Source organism: Hyperoodon ampullatus (assembly GCF_949752795.1).
Source record: "Hyperoodon ampullatus genome assembly, chromosome: 19".
NCBI lineage: Eukaryota > Metazoa > Chordata > Mammalia > Artiodactyla > Ziphiidae > Hyperoodon > Hyperoodon ampullatus.
In genome coordinates this window covers 6849663-6867615 of record NC_136932.1, presented here as the reverse complement: position 1 = coordinate 6867615, position 17953 = coordinate 6849663, and the positions used below count along the sequence as shown (strand labels likewise).

Below are 17953 nucleotides of genomic sequence, written 5' to 3'. Positions count from 1 at the left end.
ATAGGTTTGCCTGCCTGGCGTACCTGCAACTACAGAAGCAGCTCAGTCTCTTCCACAACAGACAGACCCAAAGGGCTCCTGGAATGCCTCCATCTGAAGAAAAAGGCAGCCACGTACCTAGGACTGCAAAGGCGAGGCGGGCGCACCTCGTACACAAACGTGCGCATATGCATGTGGACACGTGCCTGCAAAGGCCTCAATATGCACAGCGATACAGAAACAAAATCACAATGAATATGAACCCTGCACGTTTCCAAAGGAAAGTGCAGGGTTCAAACAAACATTCACGAGAGCGAGCCTCTGGCAGAGGTGAAGAGACCAGTAGGCGGGGAGAGGCGGGGGTCCAGACTGTCCATAGGGCGGCGTAAGAGTTCCTCCACGTGCCGGGCCACATCCATGGTCTCGTCCAGGTCGAATTCTCCATCCTGGTCGAGGACGGGGTCAGGGCTGGTAGAGAGAAAGGGACGTCAGAGGGAGCTGGCATGCCTCACAGCCCCAAGCTCCTGGGGGACAGCGTCCAGCCTGCTCCCCACTGAGACCAGAGTCTCATGGGAGCAGGACCCGCTCTGGCTAGACTCTCACACCCCAAGTTGAATGAGTCAGTCACTGGCTTTTTGGGAGACACCCCAGTTCTAGTCTCATCGCTCACAACCTCATCGATCTCGGGGCAATGAGGTAGTTGGGTGAACGAGCTGCCCATGAAACCCCAGGCACCATTCACTGAGCACCTATGAAGGTCTGGGCCTTTCAACCATGTGACACCGACCCTCACACAGCCACCCATAAGGCAGGTATTTACTCCATTTTATAGAGGAGGGAACTGAGACTCAATCATGTTAGGAAACTTGTTCAGGGCCACCTGGTTGGCAGGTGGAGTCAGGATTGGAATTCCAGTCTTTGTGACTCCCAAGCCTTCGGTTGTCCCACGACAGCAGGCCACCCACAGCTTGGAAGAGAATTAATTATCTTCTCTGGAAACTCCAGAGAAGAGCAATTGACACCCTGTTCCCACACAACTCCTAAGAACAACTACCCCATCCATAGCTACCCTGTATCAAGCCCTTATAACAGTCTCACCTGTGCTAAATGCTCTACCTGCACTCTCTCACTTAATCCTGACCTCAGTCCCACATGGTAGGTCTTTCTGCCTCCATTTTACAGATGAGGAGACTGAGCATCAGAGAGGTTCAATAATTTCCCCAAGGTCACACAGCTAGTCAGCACCAGAGCAAGGACCCTGCTACGTGTAGTTTCAAAATGCTCTATGCTTTTCATTGGCTGATCTCACCCACCCTGCACCTGGGCATGTGCCAGAGCCCGGCCTGGCCTGGGTGATCTCAGACCTAGAGGAGCTCTGGATTTCTTGCCCACCAGCCCTCCTGAGGGCTGCCCAGCCTGAGGCCAAGTGCCCAGTTCCTCCCCACGGAGCCCCAGGAGAACACAACCTACTTCTGTGGATACATGTTATAATGAGCTTGGGGGCACACGGCTGGGGAGGGGGCCTGCTCCATGTCGGTGGCGCTACTCCCGGCAGAGTCTGCAGAGGCGTTCACAAACCTGCGAGAGCAAGCAGAGCGCAGCCTCAGCGGGGAGGGGCTCAGGGGCCACCTTCGTGTCCTTCTCAGGTGCGGAAGGACAGAGTGCCCGCTGAGGCTGGGGCTCTGGCCGCAGGAGCGGGGCCCTGGGTACCGACGCCCTGGTGACCAAGCCCAGCTCCCTCCCCAGGAGGGGCGGCGGTGAGGGGTGAGGAGAGCCAGGTGGGGGGTGAGAGGAGAAGAGAGGCAGCAGGAGACCAGAGCTGGACCCGGGACACTTACTCAGGGACCACTTGCTTGATCTGTGGCTTCACGTATCCGTCCACTGCTTTAGCTGCCAAGGGCGGGGGGAACGGTGATGAGAACCGAAGTCTCTGGGAGCTCCCAGGGGAGTGGAAACCCACCTGTTCAGTCTGCCTCCCCCCACAATGCCATGGGGCCTCAGCAGGGATGAAATTTCCCACAGACGCCCCATAAACATCCGCTGACAATGAACACCACCCAGGCCCTGGCTTCAGTCTCATCCCTTCTCCTGCTTCCTTTTCTGGCCTGTTTGCTCTCTCTCTCCTCACCCCCACCCCTGCCAGGGAAACAGAATCAACACCAAGGAACCAACCCAACCAATGGACTGGGGACAGGTTGAAGAGGAAAACCCTGTCATTTTGCTTCCTACACTCAACTTGAGGGTAGGTTTGAGGGTGGAGATTGGTGAGGGCAGCTGATCAAGATGGGAGTCGTGTACTTTCTGTGGGTTTGCATTATGGCCCCTCCACCAGCACTGCGGCCTCTTCCTCCAAGGGCACAGAAGTGAGTCCCACTCAGTGTTTTGCTTTGCAGGGAAGAAAGCTGGGTCAGAGGTTTTGCTTTCCCTTTCTTCAGTGATGAGCCCTGAAATCCTCTCCACGTGCCTTGCACCATCCCACGGACAAAAACCCACAGGGGAAACGGCCCCTCGGCTCTTCTTGGGGCGTCCCCACCGCCTAGCCCCGGGGGTATCTGGGCAGGACGCACCGAGCACAGGAGTATAGTACTTGGAGAAGACCTCATCCTTGGGCCGGTCGGGAAACACGTAGATGAGATAACTCAGGTCCCCCAGCCTGTCGGCCAGGGACCGGATGGAGAAATCCCGCGTGGTGAACGGCTTCAGATTCCACAGGTTACGGTCAGCTGTGAAAAGGCCAAGCTATTCCCACAACCCACCGCCCTCGGGAGGAGGATCAGAGCTGGGGGGCTTCACGGCAGGCTTGCAGAGACATCAGGGCTTTCACTAGCCTGCACTGCAACCCCACCCCTGTGCTCCTCGGCATAGGGCAAGGAAATGACCACGGGCAAGCAGATACCAACAAGGCTGGGTCAGGGCAGAGAAGGACTCGCCCGGCAGTTCTGGAGTCCAGGAGGCCAATGATTTTAGGTTCTCCCCAGTGGAAAACAAAAGAGAGGGAATGTGCTTCTGAGCAACACTCCTCCCACCCTCCAAGCTCAGTTCCCATCTCTCCCACCGGATACCTTCTCAGTATGCAGGCCTGATGGAGAATAGGGAACAAGGAAATGGAAGGCAGGGCCACTGGGGCTAGAGTGTGGGCACGTAGGGAACTCACGAGAGTCAAACTTCCAGGCAATGGTGATGCCCCCTATTTCTGAGTCGCTAAAGCGCAACAAGAAGGTGCCGTCGGGCTTGTTGATGAGCAGGTCATGGGCCTGTTGCTTATTCACAAAACCTAGGATGGCCCTGGGTGCATCAAGCATACAGTGTCACTGCTGGCAGCAGCCACTGTCCCCTGAGCCCATGACCTCCCAGACCCCATTCCTCACCCGTCATTCCAATGGGGCTTGTGATGTTTCTTCAGCACCTCCATGACCCCATCGAACCACTGCCAGAAGGTGTAGTTCCAGCCTGGCAAGTTCTCCTGAGAGCCCCCAGGAAACCCCAAGTCAGGGCTTGTGCCCCCGTCGTCACGGGTGGTTCAGGGAACACTCAGTGCCCTCTTGTCCTCACCCAGACCTTCTCCCAGTTCCTCATCCGACTTGCCCCACACTCCAGCAAACTGCCACAGCCCCTGCTCATATCCTAGGGAACCAGAGTACACTGGCTTCTTGCCTCGCAGACACAAGGGTCCGGGACAATCCCACGGGGCGGGGGGCGGAGGTGCAAAGGATTGTCCAAGCTGGATGAGACCTCCAAAGTCATTCCCGCCCAACCCCTTTGCTTTACAGATGGGAAAAGCGCAGCACAGAGGAGGGAAGGGGCCTGGCGAATTAGTTAACACGTCGAGGGCTAGAGCCCAGGGACCCTGGCTCCCAGCTCCGGGTTCCTTCCATTGTCCTGCTTCGGCTCTCATGGCTGCCTGCGTTCCTTGGGGTACTAGCCCCTGTCTCTCCTGGTTGTAGAAGAGGGGGGTGGGGGTAGAGGGGGACCACTGACCAGGGGCAGTAACCTGCGTGTGAGGTGGGGGAAGGGTGGCAGGGTGGTCCCAGGCGGGCAGCAGGCGGCGTCCCTCACCCTGTTGAACTGGGACCAGGACACGGACATGCCGTTGTAGTCCTCGAGGTGGCTGCTACTGCTGTTGAACAGCTTCTGCGCCAGGAACACGAGGTTCTCCTTGGTCAGGCCCCGGTTGCTCTGCACTTCGGCCTTGAATTTCATGTTGAGCGCCTCGCACAGCTGCGGCCACAGGACTTTGTCAGGCACAGCAAACGGCACCCTGCCCTGAAGGGGAGAGAAAAAAAGGAAAAAAAGGCAGATGGAGGGAGTAGGAGATAGTTACACACACACAGATACAGACACCAGGAGACAGAGGGGACTGAGGAAGGTCCAGAAAAGGGGACCAAAATGCAAGGGAAAGAAAGGCTGGGGGGCAGGGTCAGAGAGGTGGGCATACAGGGATGGAGACACAGACCAGGACCCTGGGGAGAGGGATCAGGGACCAGAGCCCCAAGACCACGCTCACAGACCTAGGAGACCCCAGTCCTGTGACCCAGAGCCCAGACAGAGCCTAGGACATGCCAAGGGCAGGGTGTTCACACCAGCTGCCCCCTGACCTCTGGTCTGGCCCTAGGGTTGGGGAAGACCACTCAGCAGGGGCCCTGGGGTTGGGGCTGACCCTGGGAAACTCCGAGGGGCCGAGGTGAGGGTCTCATGGGGACTCACCGGCTCAGCAAAGGCATTGTCCCATAGCACGGTGGCAGTAGCGTTGTGGTCCTGGCTGCCATGAACAATGACAACCACAGGAAGGGACAGGGTCTACGGGAATCCAGGGAATGGGGGGGAGGGCATGTGACCACCGTCTTGCCCTCCTCTCGGGGGAGACTCCCAACCCTCGTTCCTCAAGCCCCTCCCAGCAAAACTAAACCAAAAACAAACAAAACAACACAACATATTTCTTCTTGGCCCACTGCCTAAATTCTGCGGGCTGGTGCCGGATTATAACCTTGCAAATGGGCACCAGCAGAGTGAAATTAGGTTTTCTGAGAGCATCATGGGGTAAATGGACTGAGCCTGTGTGAGGATTCAAGTCTCTGGCTTTCCCAAGCCAGCCGGGCGGCCTGCAAGGGGACGGGGGAACCGGGTCTCACCTTCACCTGGAACACAAGCTCATTGCTGCCAACACTGAACTGAGACTCAAACAGGACCGTGAACTTCTCCTCCGTCACGGACTCTGCGCCTCGCCGGTCAGCGCGCTTGATCCTCTTTAGCGACTGCAGGGTGGGAGGTCAGAGGGGAATGAGGAGAAAGCTGCTGGTTAAGGACTCGGCTCTGGGCGGGCCTCCCTCCATGGGCGGGGCCCTGTCCTCACCATGTTCCTGAAGTGAGCGCTGAGGGTGCCTGTGGCCTGGTGATACTCCATCACACAACAGTTGTTCAAGATCTCTCCGCTGCACTCACTGCGAAGCAGAGAGGAACCCATCTCCACTGGGCCCAGGCCAGGAGCACCATCCTGTCTGCACCCTGGGCCCAGACTTCTCCAGAAAGCCCTGCCAGCAGCCCCTGCCCCTCCCCTAAGAGCATGTCTCCGAGTGTCCCTGGGCTCACTTTCTCATCAACCTGAGAGCACCTGAGCAAAGTCTCCAAGGGTGGGGCCTGTGTCTCTATCATTAAAGTTCCTTGGGTATCAAGATTGATGTGGGGACTACTGAGCCCGCAAGCCACAACTACTGAAGCCCACGTGCCTAGAGCCCGTGCTCCGCAGCCAAGAGAAGCCACCTCGATGAGAGGCCCGCGCACCGCAACGAAGAGTAGCCCCCGCTCGCCGCAACTAGAGAAAGCCTGCGTGCAGCAACAAAGACCCAATGCAGCCAATAAATAAATAAATGAATGACTAAATAAATAAATTTAAGATGGATGTGGGGGCCTTCGGCAGTTTCTAGCGCACTTGAGATAAAAAGCATGACCACAGCCTTCACAGGTTCCCGAGATCAAGCCCTGCGCACCGCCCTGGCCTCACTCAGGACACGCGAGCCCACTGCCTTGTCTGTGTGCTGCACACGGACGCTCAGCATCCGCCTCGGGACTTCTGTACTCGCCTTTCCTGTCTCCCCAAACGCTCCTGACCTCATTCGGGTCTCCACTCGAACGTATCCTCAGAAAGGCCCTCCTTGACTACCCTGGTATTGCAGGCGCTGTGATACTGCTTTCTTTTAATTTTCTGTCTCGAGATTAGGCAGGGACATAGCCAGGTTCTATGTGGATCACAGCTGTGTCTCAGTGCTCAGCACAGGTCCTGGGACACCCAGCGGCGAAATCCTTGTTGATTGACTATGTCTGCGAAGTGTACGCCAGGACAGACAGAGTGAACTGGAGCGACACGGGACCACATCGCAATGCAAGACAAAGGGTTTCAGAGAGGGAGGCCATGCTGTCCCCATCACCCAGGACGCCTGCTGTAGAACAGAGGCTGAGCTGAGGGAGGGGCAGATGGGAGCAGTGCAAGTACTTGCGGGTGTTCTCGTTCTTGAGCAGCTAATGGGGCTCCTACAAAGGAATGGCCAGGCCTCGAAACGTCCTAGAAGGGGGGATCCCTTTCCTCCTATTTCGAGGGCAACGTACTTGCGGGTGTTCTCGTTCTTGAGCAGCGACTTGGCCTGCTGCTCACTGATGATGGTGGCCTTCACCTGGGGGGGGTTCATGTGCACGTTCAGCTTCCCGCCCACCAGCAGGCGCACGGTGGCTGCGAACTTGGTCTGGGTCTTCAGGACCTGAGGGGGCTGCTTCTCGATGATGAACGTGCTGCGGGGACACAAGTGACCAGGGGACGCCTCAGGGGACAGCGCTCCGGTCCCTCCCTCCGCGTGGCGAGGCCGCGTTGCGCGGGGCACAGCAGGCGAAGGAAGGGCTTGTGGCACAGCCCCCGGTCCCAGGGGGGCCACTGCGAGTCGGGGGAGCTGGCAGGAGGGGAGGCAGTGAGGTGAACTCAACAGCTGAAACGGGCTGCAGGGAACAAGCCCATACAGTGTCCACGCGAGAAACTGGGCAAGGTCGACAGCGAGAGGCCACGGCAACAGGCGACAGAGGGGGACGGGACGAGGGTGGGAGGCAGAGACGGAAGGGTTTAAGCCGGAGCGCCCTGTCTGCAAAGACCCTGCTGCCCGCGACCCAGGCCAACCGGATGGGGCCTGGGCGTGGCCAAGAGGCAGCAATCACCTGGTCACCAGGGCTGAGATGATGTCTGTGATGGTGGCGTTGACCTCAGCCAGCATCTCCTCCACGGGGCCGGGGATGGGCAGCTGCTGGCAGAGGTGCTCAGCTCTGCGGATCTGCTGCCGGTTCTGCCAGATGATTTCCGCCAACTTCTCACACCTGCACGGGAGCCCCGAGGCCAAAGGGAAGGACAAAGGCTTCACCCCCTTCCTCCAGGCCAGAAGCCAGAAGGCGCCCAGGCTGGGGGGAAGGCCCCGACCCAGCTCCACCCCCAGGAAGGCTCGGCGCCTTAGCCGCCTGGCCTGTCCACTGAGCAGAGCACGGCTGCCCTGCCTTCCAGAAACACAAAGAAACACACAGGAGGAGCGACCCTGACTTGGGTCCAACCAGCCTGAGCGTCACTCTGCACACCTGGCCCCACCCCACTCCCTCACCCAGGGACGCCCCTCCCGGGGGAGGTGGCACAGGACGGGGGCACCAAAGTCTGCATCGGGAACCAGACCACTGGTGAAATAAGACCTGGGCCCCGACAGAGGAAGCCGGCTGCGCACGGAAACGCAGGAGCAGGACAGCAGCCGGTGGCGCCCCGCTGAGCCCCTGCCGCCCCCGCCCGGCCCCCCACACCCATTACCAGGATTGTAGCACGTCCAGGCTGCCCTCGGGGGGCCCTCCGTTCCCCGCCAGCTGCTGCCGCCGCTTCCACTGGATCAGCTCGTCATCCAGAATGATGGTCTGCTGCTTCCGCAGCAGCTGCAGGGTCTTCTGGTGCTTCTCGGCCAGCTCCTGCGGGGCGGGCGGCGGGGGAGCGGCCCTTCTGGGCTCTCAGAACAGCCCCGCGTGGCCTCCCCTCACCCCTTGCCGACCCGCTCTGCCCTGCGTGCCCACACGGGGGGAAGGCTCTGGCCTCCTGCTCTGCTGCGTCCTGCTCTCCTCCTGGCTCTCTCCCTCCCTCAGGTCCCCAGGACGGCTCGGCTAGGGGTGTCACCTCCACGCCCGGGAGCGGGGGGACGCAGAGCCCACTCACCACGCGGTACTGCTGCAGCGTCTGGGCCTCGCGCTGCAGCCAGGCCTCCAGGGACACCTGCTTCTGCTGGAGGGCCGTCTCCCGGCTCAGACGCTCCTGGGGGTTCAGCTGGGCCAGCTGGGCAAACTGAGCTGGAGGAGGGGACAGGACACCCACGACCATGACCTCCCCGGGTCCAGCAGGGAGTCCGGCAGAACTGCACTCACCTGTTCTGGAGGCAAAACCCTGGAGGGGACACAGCTGACAAGTGGCCAGTCAGGCTTCCACAGCCATGGGGCCCAAAGATGAGTGGGCTCCGTCCCCTGGCCCCCCGACTCTGAGCTCCCCTTGGGGAGTGGGGAGACGGAAGCTTGGGGTGCAGCTGAGGAGGAGCCAGCCCATGGCCTCCCTGCCCACCCAGCCCTCCTCTCCCCACGCGGGGTCCGGCTTAGAGCCACCCTGCCTGCTCTGAAGTGTGTCCTCGCCGTGTAAAAGGTGGGTGAACTCGGGCAAATCACCTCACTCTCCTATGCCTCAGCTTCCCCAGGTGTAAAATGGGAGAATCACGGCACCTGCCTCAGTGGCTGCTGTGACGTTACATAAGCAATGATACAGAAAATACTCAGGAAGCTGCCTGGCACCATCAGCTCCAGGTGAGAGTCAGTCCTCATGGCCAATGGGTTACAGCACAGGATTAAAGGCTGATGGAGCAGCTCTCAGCCCCAATCTCACAGGGCGAAGCCTCATCAGGAAGGCCCCGCTCCGCGGGGCTGAGCGCAGCAGCCTCTCCTCGGGGAAGGGGGCGGTTTCTCCAGGTGCCGAAGGGGCCTGACATGTTTGTCCAGGTTGGGTCACTGTGAGCTCAGCAGACCAACCGGAAGAGGGAGAGACACAGAGTGTCCAGGGCCACTGGGGACACGAAAGCAGCAAGATTCTCTCAAGAGACGGAGGCAGCTCCTCTCCACACCAGCCGTCAGGCGTCTCATCGAGGGCGGGAATAAGGTAATGAGGCCTCACCGACGAGGCCTTTTCAAAAAAATCTCTCATATGATACTTAAGACCTAGGCAAGTATTGATAGAAAGGAACACCTGTGTATCAAGAAGCCAGCTTAAGAAAGTAAACATTTCCACAGTTAAGCACCTGTACACCCTCCCCTGCCGGCATCCCCATCCCTCCCTCCACAGGCAATCACCATCCGAGATGCTGCCATTCCTACCCCCACCAATAGGCTTTTGGAACGTTCCACGGTCCTTACTGGGGCTGAGTCAAGAAGATGAGAGCGTCAGTCAGCAGGTCTTGGTCAAGTTCCTGGCAGGCCTCTGAGGGCCGTGTCACACTGACCGAGGCCCTGCCCTATGGGCGCACAAAAGCAACTAAGGACGCACAAAAGCAACTAAGGACACACTAAAGCAACCCTAGACAGCCAGGAAAGCCCAGAACTAGAAGAGAACTTAGAAATATGGCTGTAACATGACTGCGGCGGACTGAGCAGGTAAGGAACACAGCAGAATCATCTGGAGAGCCACCTCGGAACCCGGCCACCCACAGGGAGGTGGTGGGGATCCCAACACCAGGCCCAGCCTCCTTATGCAAGTGACCCACTTAGGTCTCTCCTGGCAAATTGGAGAAGCTTCTGGGAAGGACGCCAGGAGACTTGAGGCAACTGTCGGCTCCACTGGAGGGAGCTGAGACTTCCCTTGCACAGGCAGATCAGTAGTGTGTGTTTCTGATGGGTGCCCTTGATAAATGAGACTGAACTGACATTGCACGATGGGGACAAACCCAAACCAGAATCGAAACCCAACCTCACAAATAGGAAACAGAAAACCCCAGAATAGGATCATCAGTACTGTCAACAAGTCAACGGCCTTGGGGAGAAATAATAGCCTGAAATGACCTGCTCCCTAATCTAGCAGGAGGGCCTTCCTTTCTTTCGGGTCAGTCTGGGATGGATTCAGATCTGAAGAAGAGCTGCTAGAATTATCCCCCCAACATTTACTCAACACCTGCTATGATTCAGGCAATGTGCTAGTCTCAGGGTACAGAAAACACTGACAGGGCAAGGTAGGAGGAAAGCTTAAGTAGTTAAATTAAAATAGAATCTTAAAAAATTTAAACAATTAAAAGGAAGAACAGAGGAACAAATACTGAAAAGGGACAAAACAAAATAAATATTAACATGTGGACCTCAATTGCTATTACATTAAATATTAATGGACTAAACACCTTAATTAAAAGCAAAGATTGTCAGAATAAATAAAAAAGCTGGACTCAACTATATGCTGGATACATTTCAAATTTTAAAAAGCATGGATAAAATTATGTTTCTATTTAAAAATAGAATAAGAAGGCTGGAGGAGTAATACTAATATCTGATAAAGTAGACTTCAAGGCAAAGAGTGTTACCAGAGCTCAAGAAAGATATTCCATAAATATTAAGGTGTCAATCAATCAGAATGACATAATAATTCTAAATGTATATGCATCTAATAACAAAGCTTCAAAAATACATAAAAGGAATATTTACATAAATAATTGGAAAGTTAACACAATACTATAAGAGATTTTGATACCTTTCTTTCAGCATCTGATAAAACAATTAGGCAAAAAAATCAATAAAGATATATCATTGATTCTCAAAGTGTGAACCAGGGATCCCTGAAGGGCTCCTAAGACCCTTATAGGAGGTCCACCAAGCCAGAACTATTTTCATAAAGTCATAGGACCTTATTTACCTTTTTTTCTCTTAGTCACTTATAAGCATACAGCAGAGTTTTCTAGAGGTTACAAGATATGTGATGTTACAACAGATTGAAAGCCAGCTCCAGCTATCTCCTATTAAGCCTAACATTAAAGAGATTTGCAAAAATGTAAAGCAATGCCACTCTACTCACTAAATTTGCGGTGGGTTTTTATAACTTTATTATGTTAACATTATATATTATGTTATATATGTTAACATTACTGAATTTATTATTGCTATTTTAAAATAAAACAACTTCAGAACATACATTCAAGTCCACAAAATACATTCACCAACACAGAGCATATGCTGGGGCATAGAACAAGTCTCAATAAATTTACAAGAAGAGATCATATAGAGTATGTTCTCTGACAACAGTGGAATTCAACAATGAAATGAAAATGAAATCAATAAAGATATGACATCTAGAAAAACACAAAATATTTGGAAATTAAACAATATACTTCCAAATAGTATGTGGGTAAAATAATTAATCAGAAGAGAAATTAGATAATATTTCAAATTGAATGATAATGAGTATACAGCATATCCAAAATGATGAGATGCAGCTAAAGCACTGATGAGAGGGAAATTGATAGCTCTGAATATATACATTAGAAAAGAAGAAAGGTCTAAAATCGATGACCTAAGGTTCTACCTTAAGACACCAGAAATAGAAGAGCGAAGGAAAAGGCAGTTTGATACTTCTTGTTCTCACTAGGATGGGGTGGTACAGCTCTGGGGTCAACTTGAAGTGAAGGAAGATGAGCCACATTGCAAGACTCTTGTAAGTGTACCTGGGGTGAATTTCTTCTGAGTTAATTTTTCTTTCCCTGCACCCTTATCATGGCAGTCACTAGCAAATTATAGACCTAGGAGACAGGAGAATTTTCCACTGTCACCTCCTCCTCCCATCTTTACCTCCTATTAGGCTCAAGAAGGGGCATTCCTGGAGTTCCACCTCTCCCCAGCCTGGTTCAACCACGGGACTCCCAACCTAAGTCCTCCCTTTGACTGGGGAACACTTTGTCCATATTCATTCATTCATTGATTCATTCATTGATACACTCACTGAATATTGGTTAAAATATAGTGATTTTATGACATATCTCTAGTTAAGGTCCAGTTCTGCAACTTGCAAGAAACCCAGGCCAGGGCTTCTCTGGTGGCGTAGTGGTTAAGAATCCGCCTGCCAATGCGGGGGACATGGGTTCGAGCCCTGGTCCAGGAAGATCCCACATGCCGCGGAGCAACTAAACCCATGCGCCACAACTACTGAGCCTGCGCTCTAGAGCCCGTGAGCCACAACTACTGAGCCCGTGTGCCACAACTACTGAAGCCTGTGCACCTAGAGCCCGTGCTCCACAACAAGAGAAGCCACTGCAATGAGATGCCTGTGCACTACAACGAAGAGTAGCCCCGCTCTCTGCAACTAGAGAAAAGCCCACGCGCAGCAACGAAGACCCAATGCAGCCAAAAATAAATAAATAAAATAAATTTAAAGCAAAAAAAGAAACCCAGGCCAAATTACGTGTTCTCTTTGAACATCAGTTTTATCATCTGCAAAACAGGAATAATACAACTACCTAGTTTTTAGGGCTGCTGTAAAGGTTGTAGTGAATAATGCATGCAAAGGGTTTAGCCTGGAGCCTGGCCCATAGCAGGGGCTCCATCACCGGGAGCGTTACTCCTCCCAAGCTTTGGATAAGGTTCTGGGGAGACAGACGTGGATCTAGCCCCAACCCTGCAGGAGTTCACAAAGTGGTCTCACTCCCGTCCCCCAGACACACGCTGCCCTCCTAAACCAGCCTCACCCTGGATCCTCAGGCTCTCTTGATATTGGATGATGAAGTACTCTTGAGTCTGCTGCAGCTTCTTCAGCTCATTCTCTGTGTCCTGTGTGACCAGTCGCAGCTCCTCAAGTGTCTGGTTGATCTGAAGGTGTTTCTGGGACATGGCATCAACCAGGATCCCAGAAGAAGAACTACCCTGGAGACATATCAGGGGAGAGTGTGGGCAGCAGTAAGCTGGGCAGTGAGGATGGGAGAAAGCCTCAGGCCCTGGGGAATGCCAATACTACAGACCCCAAATGCCAGATCTAGAATAAGAAGGAAGGGTACTTGGAGTCAGAAGGAGAGTCATTTGCCAGAATGGAGGTGGAGAGGGTAAAGGAAGAGAAACAGGTGACCTGGCACACTACGGCATCTTCATAAAGCATGGAAGAAACTTCTATTGCAGTTCTGACCTCCACCAGAGTAACCCACACAGGGTCCACCAGGGTTCTCTCTGGAGAGACTAGAACTCAACATGTCCCAGGAGTTACCTGGGTTTTCCTACCACTAATGATGATGACCCCTCATTTCATAGTCATTAGCTGACCTGATGCCACGATGCCACCTGTGCTAGGTGCTGGGGACACAGTGGGGGACAAGGCTGTGTGAACACACATCATCTGTGTCCTCACTCGAGACCTTCTTGTGACTGAGAAGAAAGTGTGAACCGCTCACAGGTGGCATCCTGGAGACCCCAAATAAAGTGACAGGGGAGGCATCCACAAGGGCTTTGTGGATCCAGCCATTTAACTAACCTGGTCAGATCTATTCCTTCAACCAAGTCTTTAGGGCCTTTCCAGTGACCTGCTCTCAGAATAAAATCCAAACTCCTCCCACACCCTCCACGGCCCTAGCCGATAGCCTCTGCCTACCCTACCCGCAGCGCCACTGCTGCCCAAGCACACCAGCTACTTTCTGTTCCTGAATACATAAGCGTGTTCCTCCCTCAGGGCCTTTGTATTTGTTGTTCCATCACCCTGGAACAGTCTGGCACCAAACCTTCCTGCTGGCACTTCCCCTGGCACCTTTTCAGAGTGACCCTCTCTGATGAGCCAATTTAAAATAGGACCTCCCTTACTGAAGGTGTCTTGTTCTTGCATGTTCTTTCTTTCTTTTTTTAAATTTATTTATTAATTTGTTTTTATTTATTTTTGGCTGTGTTGGATCTTGGTTGCTGCTCATGGGCTTTCTCTAGTTGAGGCAAGCGGGGGCTACTGTTCCTTGCGGTGCGCGGGCTTCTCATTGTCGTCGCTTCTCTTGTTGCAGAGCACGGGCTCTAGAGCGCAGGCTTCAGTAGTTGTGGCACACAGGCTTAGTTGCTCCGCGGCATGTGGGATCTTCCCGGACCAGGGCTCGAAGCCCTGTCCCCTGCATTGGCAGGCAGATTCTTAACCACTGCACCACCAGGGAAGCCTGCATGTTCTTTCTTGTCTTCCTCCCTGCACTAGGATGTGAACTCCCTAAGGCCTAGGACCTTGTCTGTCTTGTGCACCACAAAATCCCCAAGGCCCAGGACATCAGAGGTGTTGAAGAACAGCTTGATGACTGGGAGAACAATTATTTCCCCCCAACCATGACAGCACCTGCATCGTAGGCACGTATTTTTTTTTTTTTGCGGTACGCGGGCCTCTCACTGTTGTGGCCTCTCCCGTTGTGGAGCACAGGCTCCGGACACGCAGGCTCAGCGGCCATGGCTCACGGGCCCAACCGCTCCGCGGCATGTGGGATCTTCCCGGACCGGGGCACGAACCCGTGTACCCTGCATCAGCAGGCGGACTCTCAACCACTGCGCCGCCAGGGAAGCCCAGGCATGTATTTCTTAATTGGAGCCGAACTCATTTGTACATTTACAGATAGCTCTGTAATTGCACCAAGTCAAGAGTTGTACCAGTTGACCCTTTGTGACCTGGCTTCTGCCCAGTTGGCTCCCTTCTCCCCAGTAGCACTGAACACTTACAGTTCTTCGAACGTCATAAGGTGGCTCGTGCCTTCCTGCCCTCACATATACTGCTGTTATGTTTAACTAGAAAACTCATCCTGCCTCCTTCCTCCCTCTTTCCCCACTATAGTTCGGGCATCCTTTTCCTCAGGACACCCTCTCCTCCACCAGCCAGCCTGCTCCAGTCTGAGTTGGATCCTTTTTCCAAAGAGGCCCGCTTAGCACTCAGCTGACACCTAAAGAATCTATCATCGCCTGCATTCCCTTTAGGTGGAGACCAGGACTTTATCTGTTTTTCCCATCCTAGTCCAGTGTCAGATGCACAGCAAGACCTCAATAAATATTTACTGAATGAACTCTCAAATTCTTGAAATCAGTGTCCACCACAAGTAAATAATAAATATGACTTCGCTCCAGGCACTAGTCTGTGGTCTTTACCTATGGGATATCATTTTATGGAATTCATTTTGCTTTCTTGCAGATAATATACCATTTGTCCCATTGTCCAAGCAATGTCTGATGCCGTTATGATTTCAGAACATGGGGGACGAGTCCCTGCTCTGCCTTGCTAGGCCTCGCTTCTCTGAGCTTGCCGGGTTACTTCTTCTGACATAGACCTCAGCTCTGTTTCCCCTCATAGACCACACCAGAGGATATTTCTTTTTTTGTCTCCAGCCCCATTTATTGAATGACACATCTTTTCCCTGGTGATTTGTAATGCCATCGCTGACATAGACTGCGTCCCCTGATGTGTATGTGTGTTTTTAAGGCTTCCTTTTCTGTTTCATTTGTGTTTGTCTATCCTTTGCCCACATAGTATCTCACAATAACCCTACAGGGTAGATACTATGACTGTCCTCATTTATAATAGAAAAAGACAGAGGCTCAGAGAGGTTAAGTAACTTGCTCGAGTCACACAGCTAGTAAGTAGTAGAGCCAGGGACTGAAGCCGGGGAGTGGGGGTCGGGTGTCAGTCTACACCTGCATGTGATGCTGCCTCTCACACTCGCTCATGTCTTTTATTTCTTTGGTGCTTTCTCATGCCAGTGTTTATAAAACATATAAAAGCAGGTAGAAGGACGTCCCAAAACCTCTCCCCAAACCCACGGGACACTCACATTGTTGGCTTCTCGGACCAGCCTTTGTTCATTGTAGAGAATATGGCGGATGCAGCGCACCAATTCCATGGGGCAGTGGTCATACGTGTTCTGAAAGAATCCAACAGCAGCTGCCAGTGGCCATCCTCTGCTCCCACCATGACCATTGCAGTGCCACGCCCACCCCTTCCTCTCCTCCAGTCCCTGCCTCAGCTTCCCCTGGGAAGCCTCAGGAACTGTCACCAGACCCTCTATCTCTCCTTGACTTGATTTCCCCTCGCAGATCTTCATATTTGGTTTGCAGTGAATTAGAAACAGTTTACAAAGCACTTCCAATCTGCCATCTCCTTTGACTTGTGCATCACAGAAACCCTATGACATAAGCAGAAACTGTTATCCTCATTTCACAGATGAGAAAACTGATGCTCAGAGAGATTAAGTACTTGTCCAGAGGCAAACAAGTGAGTGAGCAGATGACTGAAGACCCAGGGCATCTCATGGCAAGGTCAAGGTACTTCCACTATAGTCCTGGCCCTGGGTTTCTATTTTGCTTCCCTCTTCCCACAGGTTTCTCGTGTTTCCTGCCTCTTCTGGGATGGACTTTTTATTTTCCTGGCACCCTGCTGCTTGTATTTAAGAAGGGCTCTCTAAGTATTCAAGTGAGTTCCAACAAATGCTCAACTATGATTACCACCCTCACCCCTTTCCTCCTGCCACAAAAACTTCCTCTCTGCCTTATATTCCTTCCCCCCGCATCCCCAGGTGAAGGAGAAGCTACACCTTACATCTAAAACCTTAATTCAAGGCTCCAGAACAACTCTGTTCCTCTTGCACACCACTTCAGCAGCTCTTTGAAAAGTCTTTAAAAGAGCCCCAAGAGGGATGTCCGGCTGCCTCGTTGCCTCATTTCTAGAATCTGTCACTACTCCTTTCTCTGACAACAGACTCTTGACTTGGTCTACCCCCATCCCTTCTGCTTCGTCTGCCCAGAATGCAGTTTCACCCATCCCCCTTCTCTTGGGGACAAACACGCCCCACCTCTTGCTTTAGAATATGCTAAGGGGAATCTGACAGGTCTGATTTAGAAAGAGGGGGTGGGGGAAATCGAAGCACAAAAGTTGCCGATAAGCTCAGGGTCATACGGTGAGTCAGTGGCCAAACCAGGAAAAAAAAACCCAGGGTTCTGGTGCTGGAAAGAGAAGGCGGACACCGCACCCTGCAGATGGCCCAGAGCTCACACCCACCTGGAGCTTCGTGGCCCCAAGCTCATACCCACCTGGAGCTGCATGGCCTGGAGCTCATGCCCACCTGGAGCCTCGAGGCCCCAAGATCACACCCACCTGGAGCTGCGTGGCGTAGTGCCCCAGCTTGATCTTCAGTAAGAACCCATCTTCCCCTACTTGGTGCTCAGCCTTCTTCTGCAGCTCCTGCACCAGGCCCTCCAGGAGCTGGGTGGCCTGGGGTCGGTCCTGGGGATTGTCCAGGTCGATGGCATCCCTTGGGGCAGGGCAGGAGAGAGAAGCCTACTATGGCGCCTCCTTGGGCATGGAGGTCAGGCACCAAGAGTGACGTGGAAATCCAAGGCTCGTGCCCACCAGACTTGTTCCTGGCAGTTCCACAGGCACCAGAGTCTAGAAACATTCCTTCTCCAATCCCAGACTCCCATTTCCCTGTTCCCCTTTTCCAAGGACACCGCCTCTTCTGCACAGAGCGGGACAGACAGGACCAGAATCTCACCAAACCACAAAGAGGAGACTTAAAGGCCAAGGGGCCTGGATGGCACCAGGCAGGGGCACCTACCAAGGCTGGCTCTCGATCCACTGCGCTAAGTAATGCCGGACCTCGATGGGGAAGTGCTGCCCATACAGCACCTGCATCTGGCGAAGCGCATCTCCCTGCAGCTGTTGGGCCTGGATCCAGCCCGCCATGTCCGTTCACCTAGCGCGAGCAGAGGGCTGAAGAGGCGCCTCCTTGTTAGAGGCGAGGGCTGGGCCTGCCTCTGGCCCTGCCATGCCCACCCATCCCTGGACCGCGGTCAGGCCCGGCCCCTCCCCTCCCACAGACACGCTTTCCTGTGCGGGAAGAGAGACGGTGAAGAGGGGAAGGCCGGCCTTCCCTCCAGCGAGGAGCCCGCTGAGGCTTGGGGAGGGGCTCCCGAAAGTCAGGTG

General features: G+C 53.8%; 1 protein-coding gene across 3 annotated transcripts; it reads right to left on the bottom strand.

Annotated features, from left to right (window-relative positions):
* Positions 1-284: 284 nt before the first annotated feature.
* LOC307067996 (signal transducer and activator of transcription 5A) lies at positions 285-17713 on the bottom strand (the record flags this gene model as incomplete). Of its 3 annotated transcripts, XM_079725609.1 has the most annotated exons (18): positions 285-447; positions 1450-1557; positions 1818-1869; positions 2547-2702; positions 3134-3264; positions 3348-3442; positions 4036-4242; positions 4684-4776; positions 5109-5231; positions 5330-5417; positions 6580-6759; positions 7174-7329; positions 7802-7953; positions 8195-8325; positions 12732-12906; positions 15807-15896; positions 17126-17282; positions 17586-17713. In XM_079725609.1, the coding sequence occupies 18 exons, from the start codon at positions 17711-17713 to the stop codon at positions 285-287; spliced, it is 2385 nt and encodes a 794-aa protein (XP_079581735.1). The 3 variants fall into 3 exon arrangements, with proteins under 3 accessions (XP_079581735.1, XP_079581737.1, XP_079581736.1); XM_079725611.1 differs by lacking the exon at positions 4684-4776; XM_079725610.1 differs by lacking the exon at positions 15807-15896.
* Positions 17714-17953: the final 240 nt, after the last annotated feature.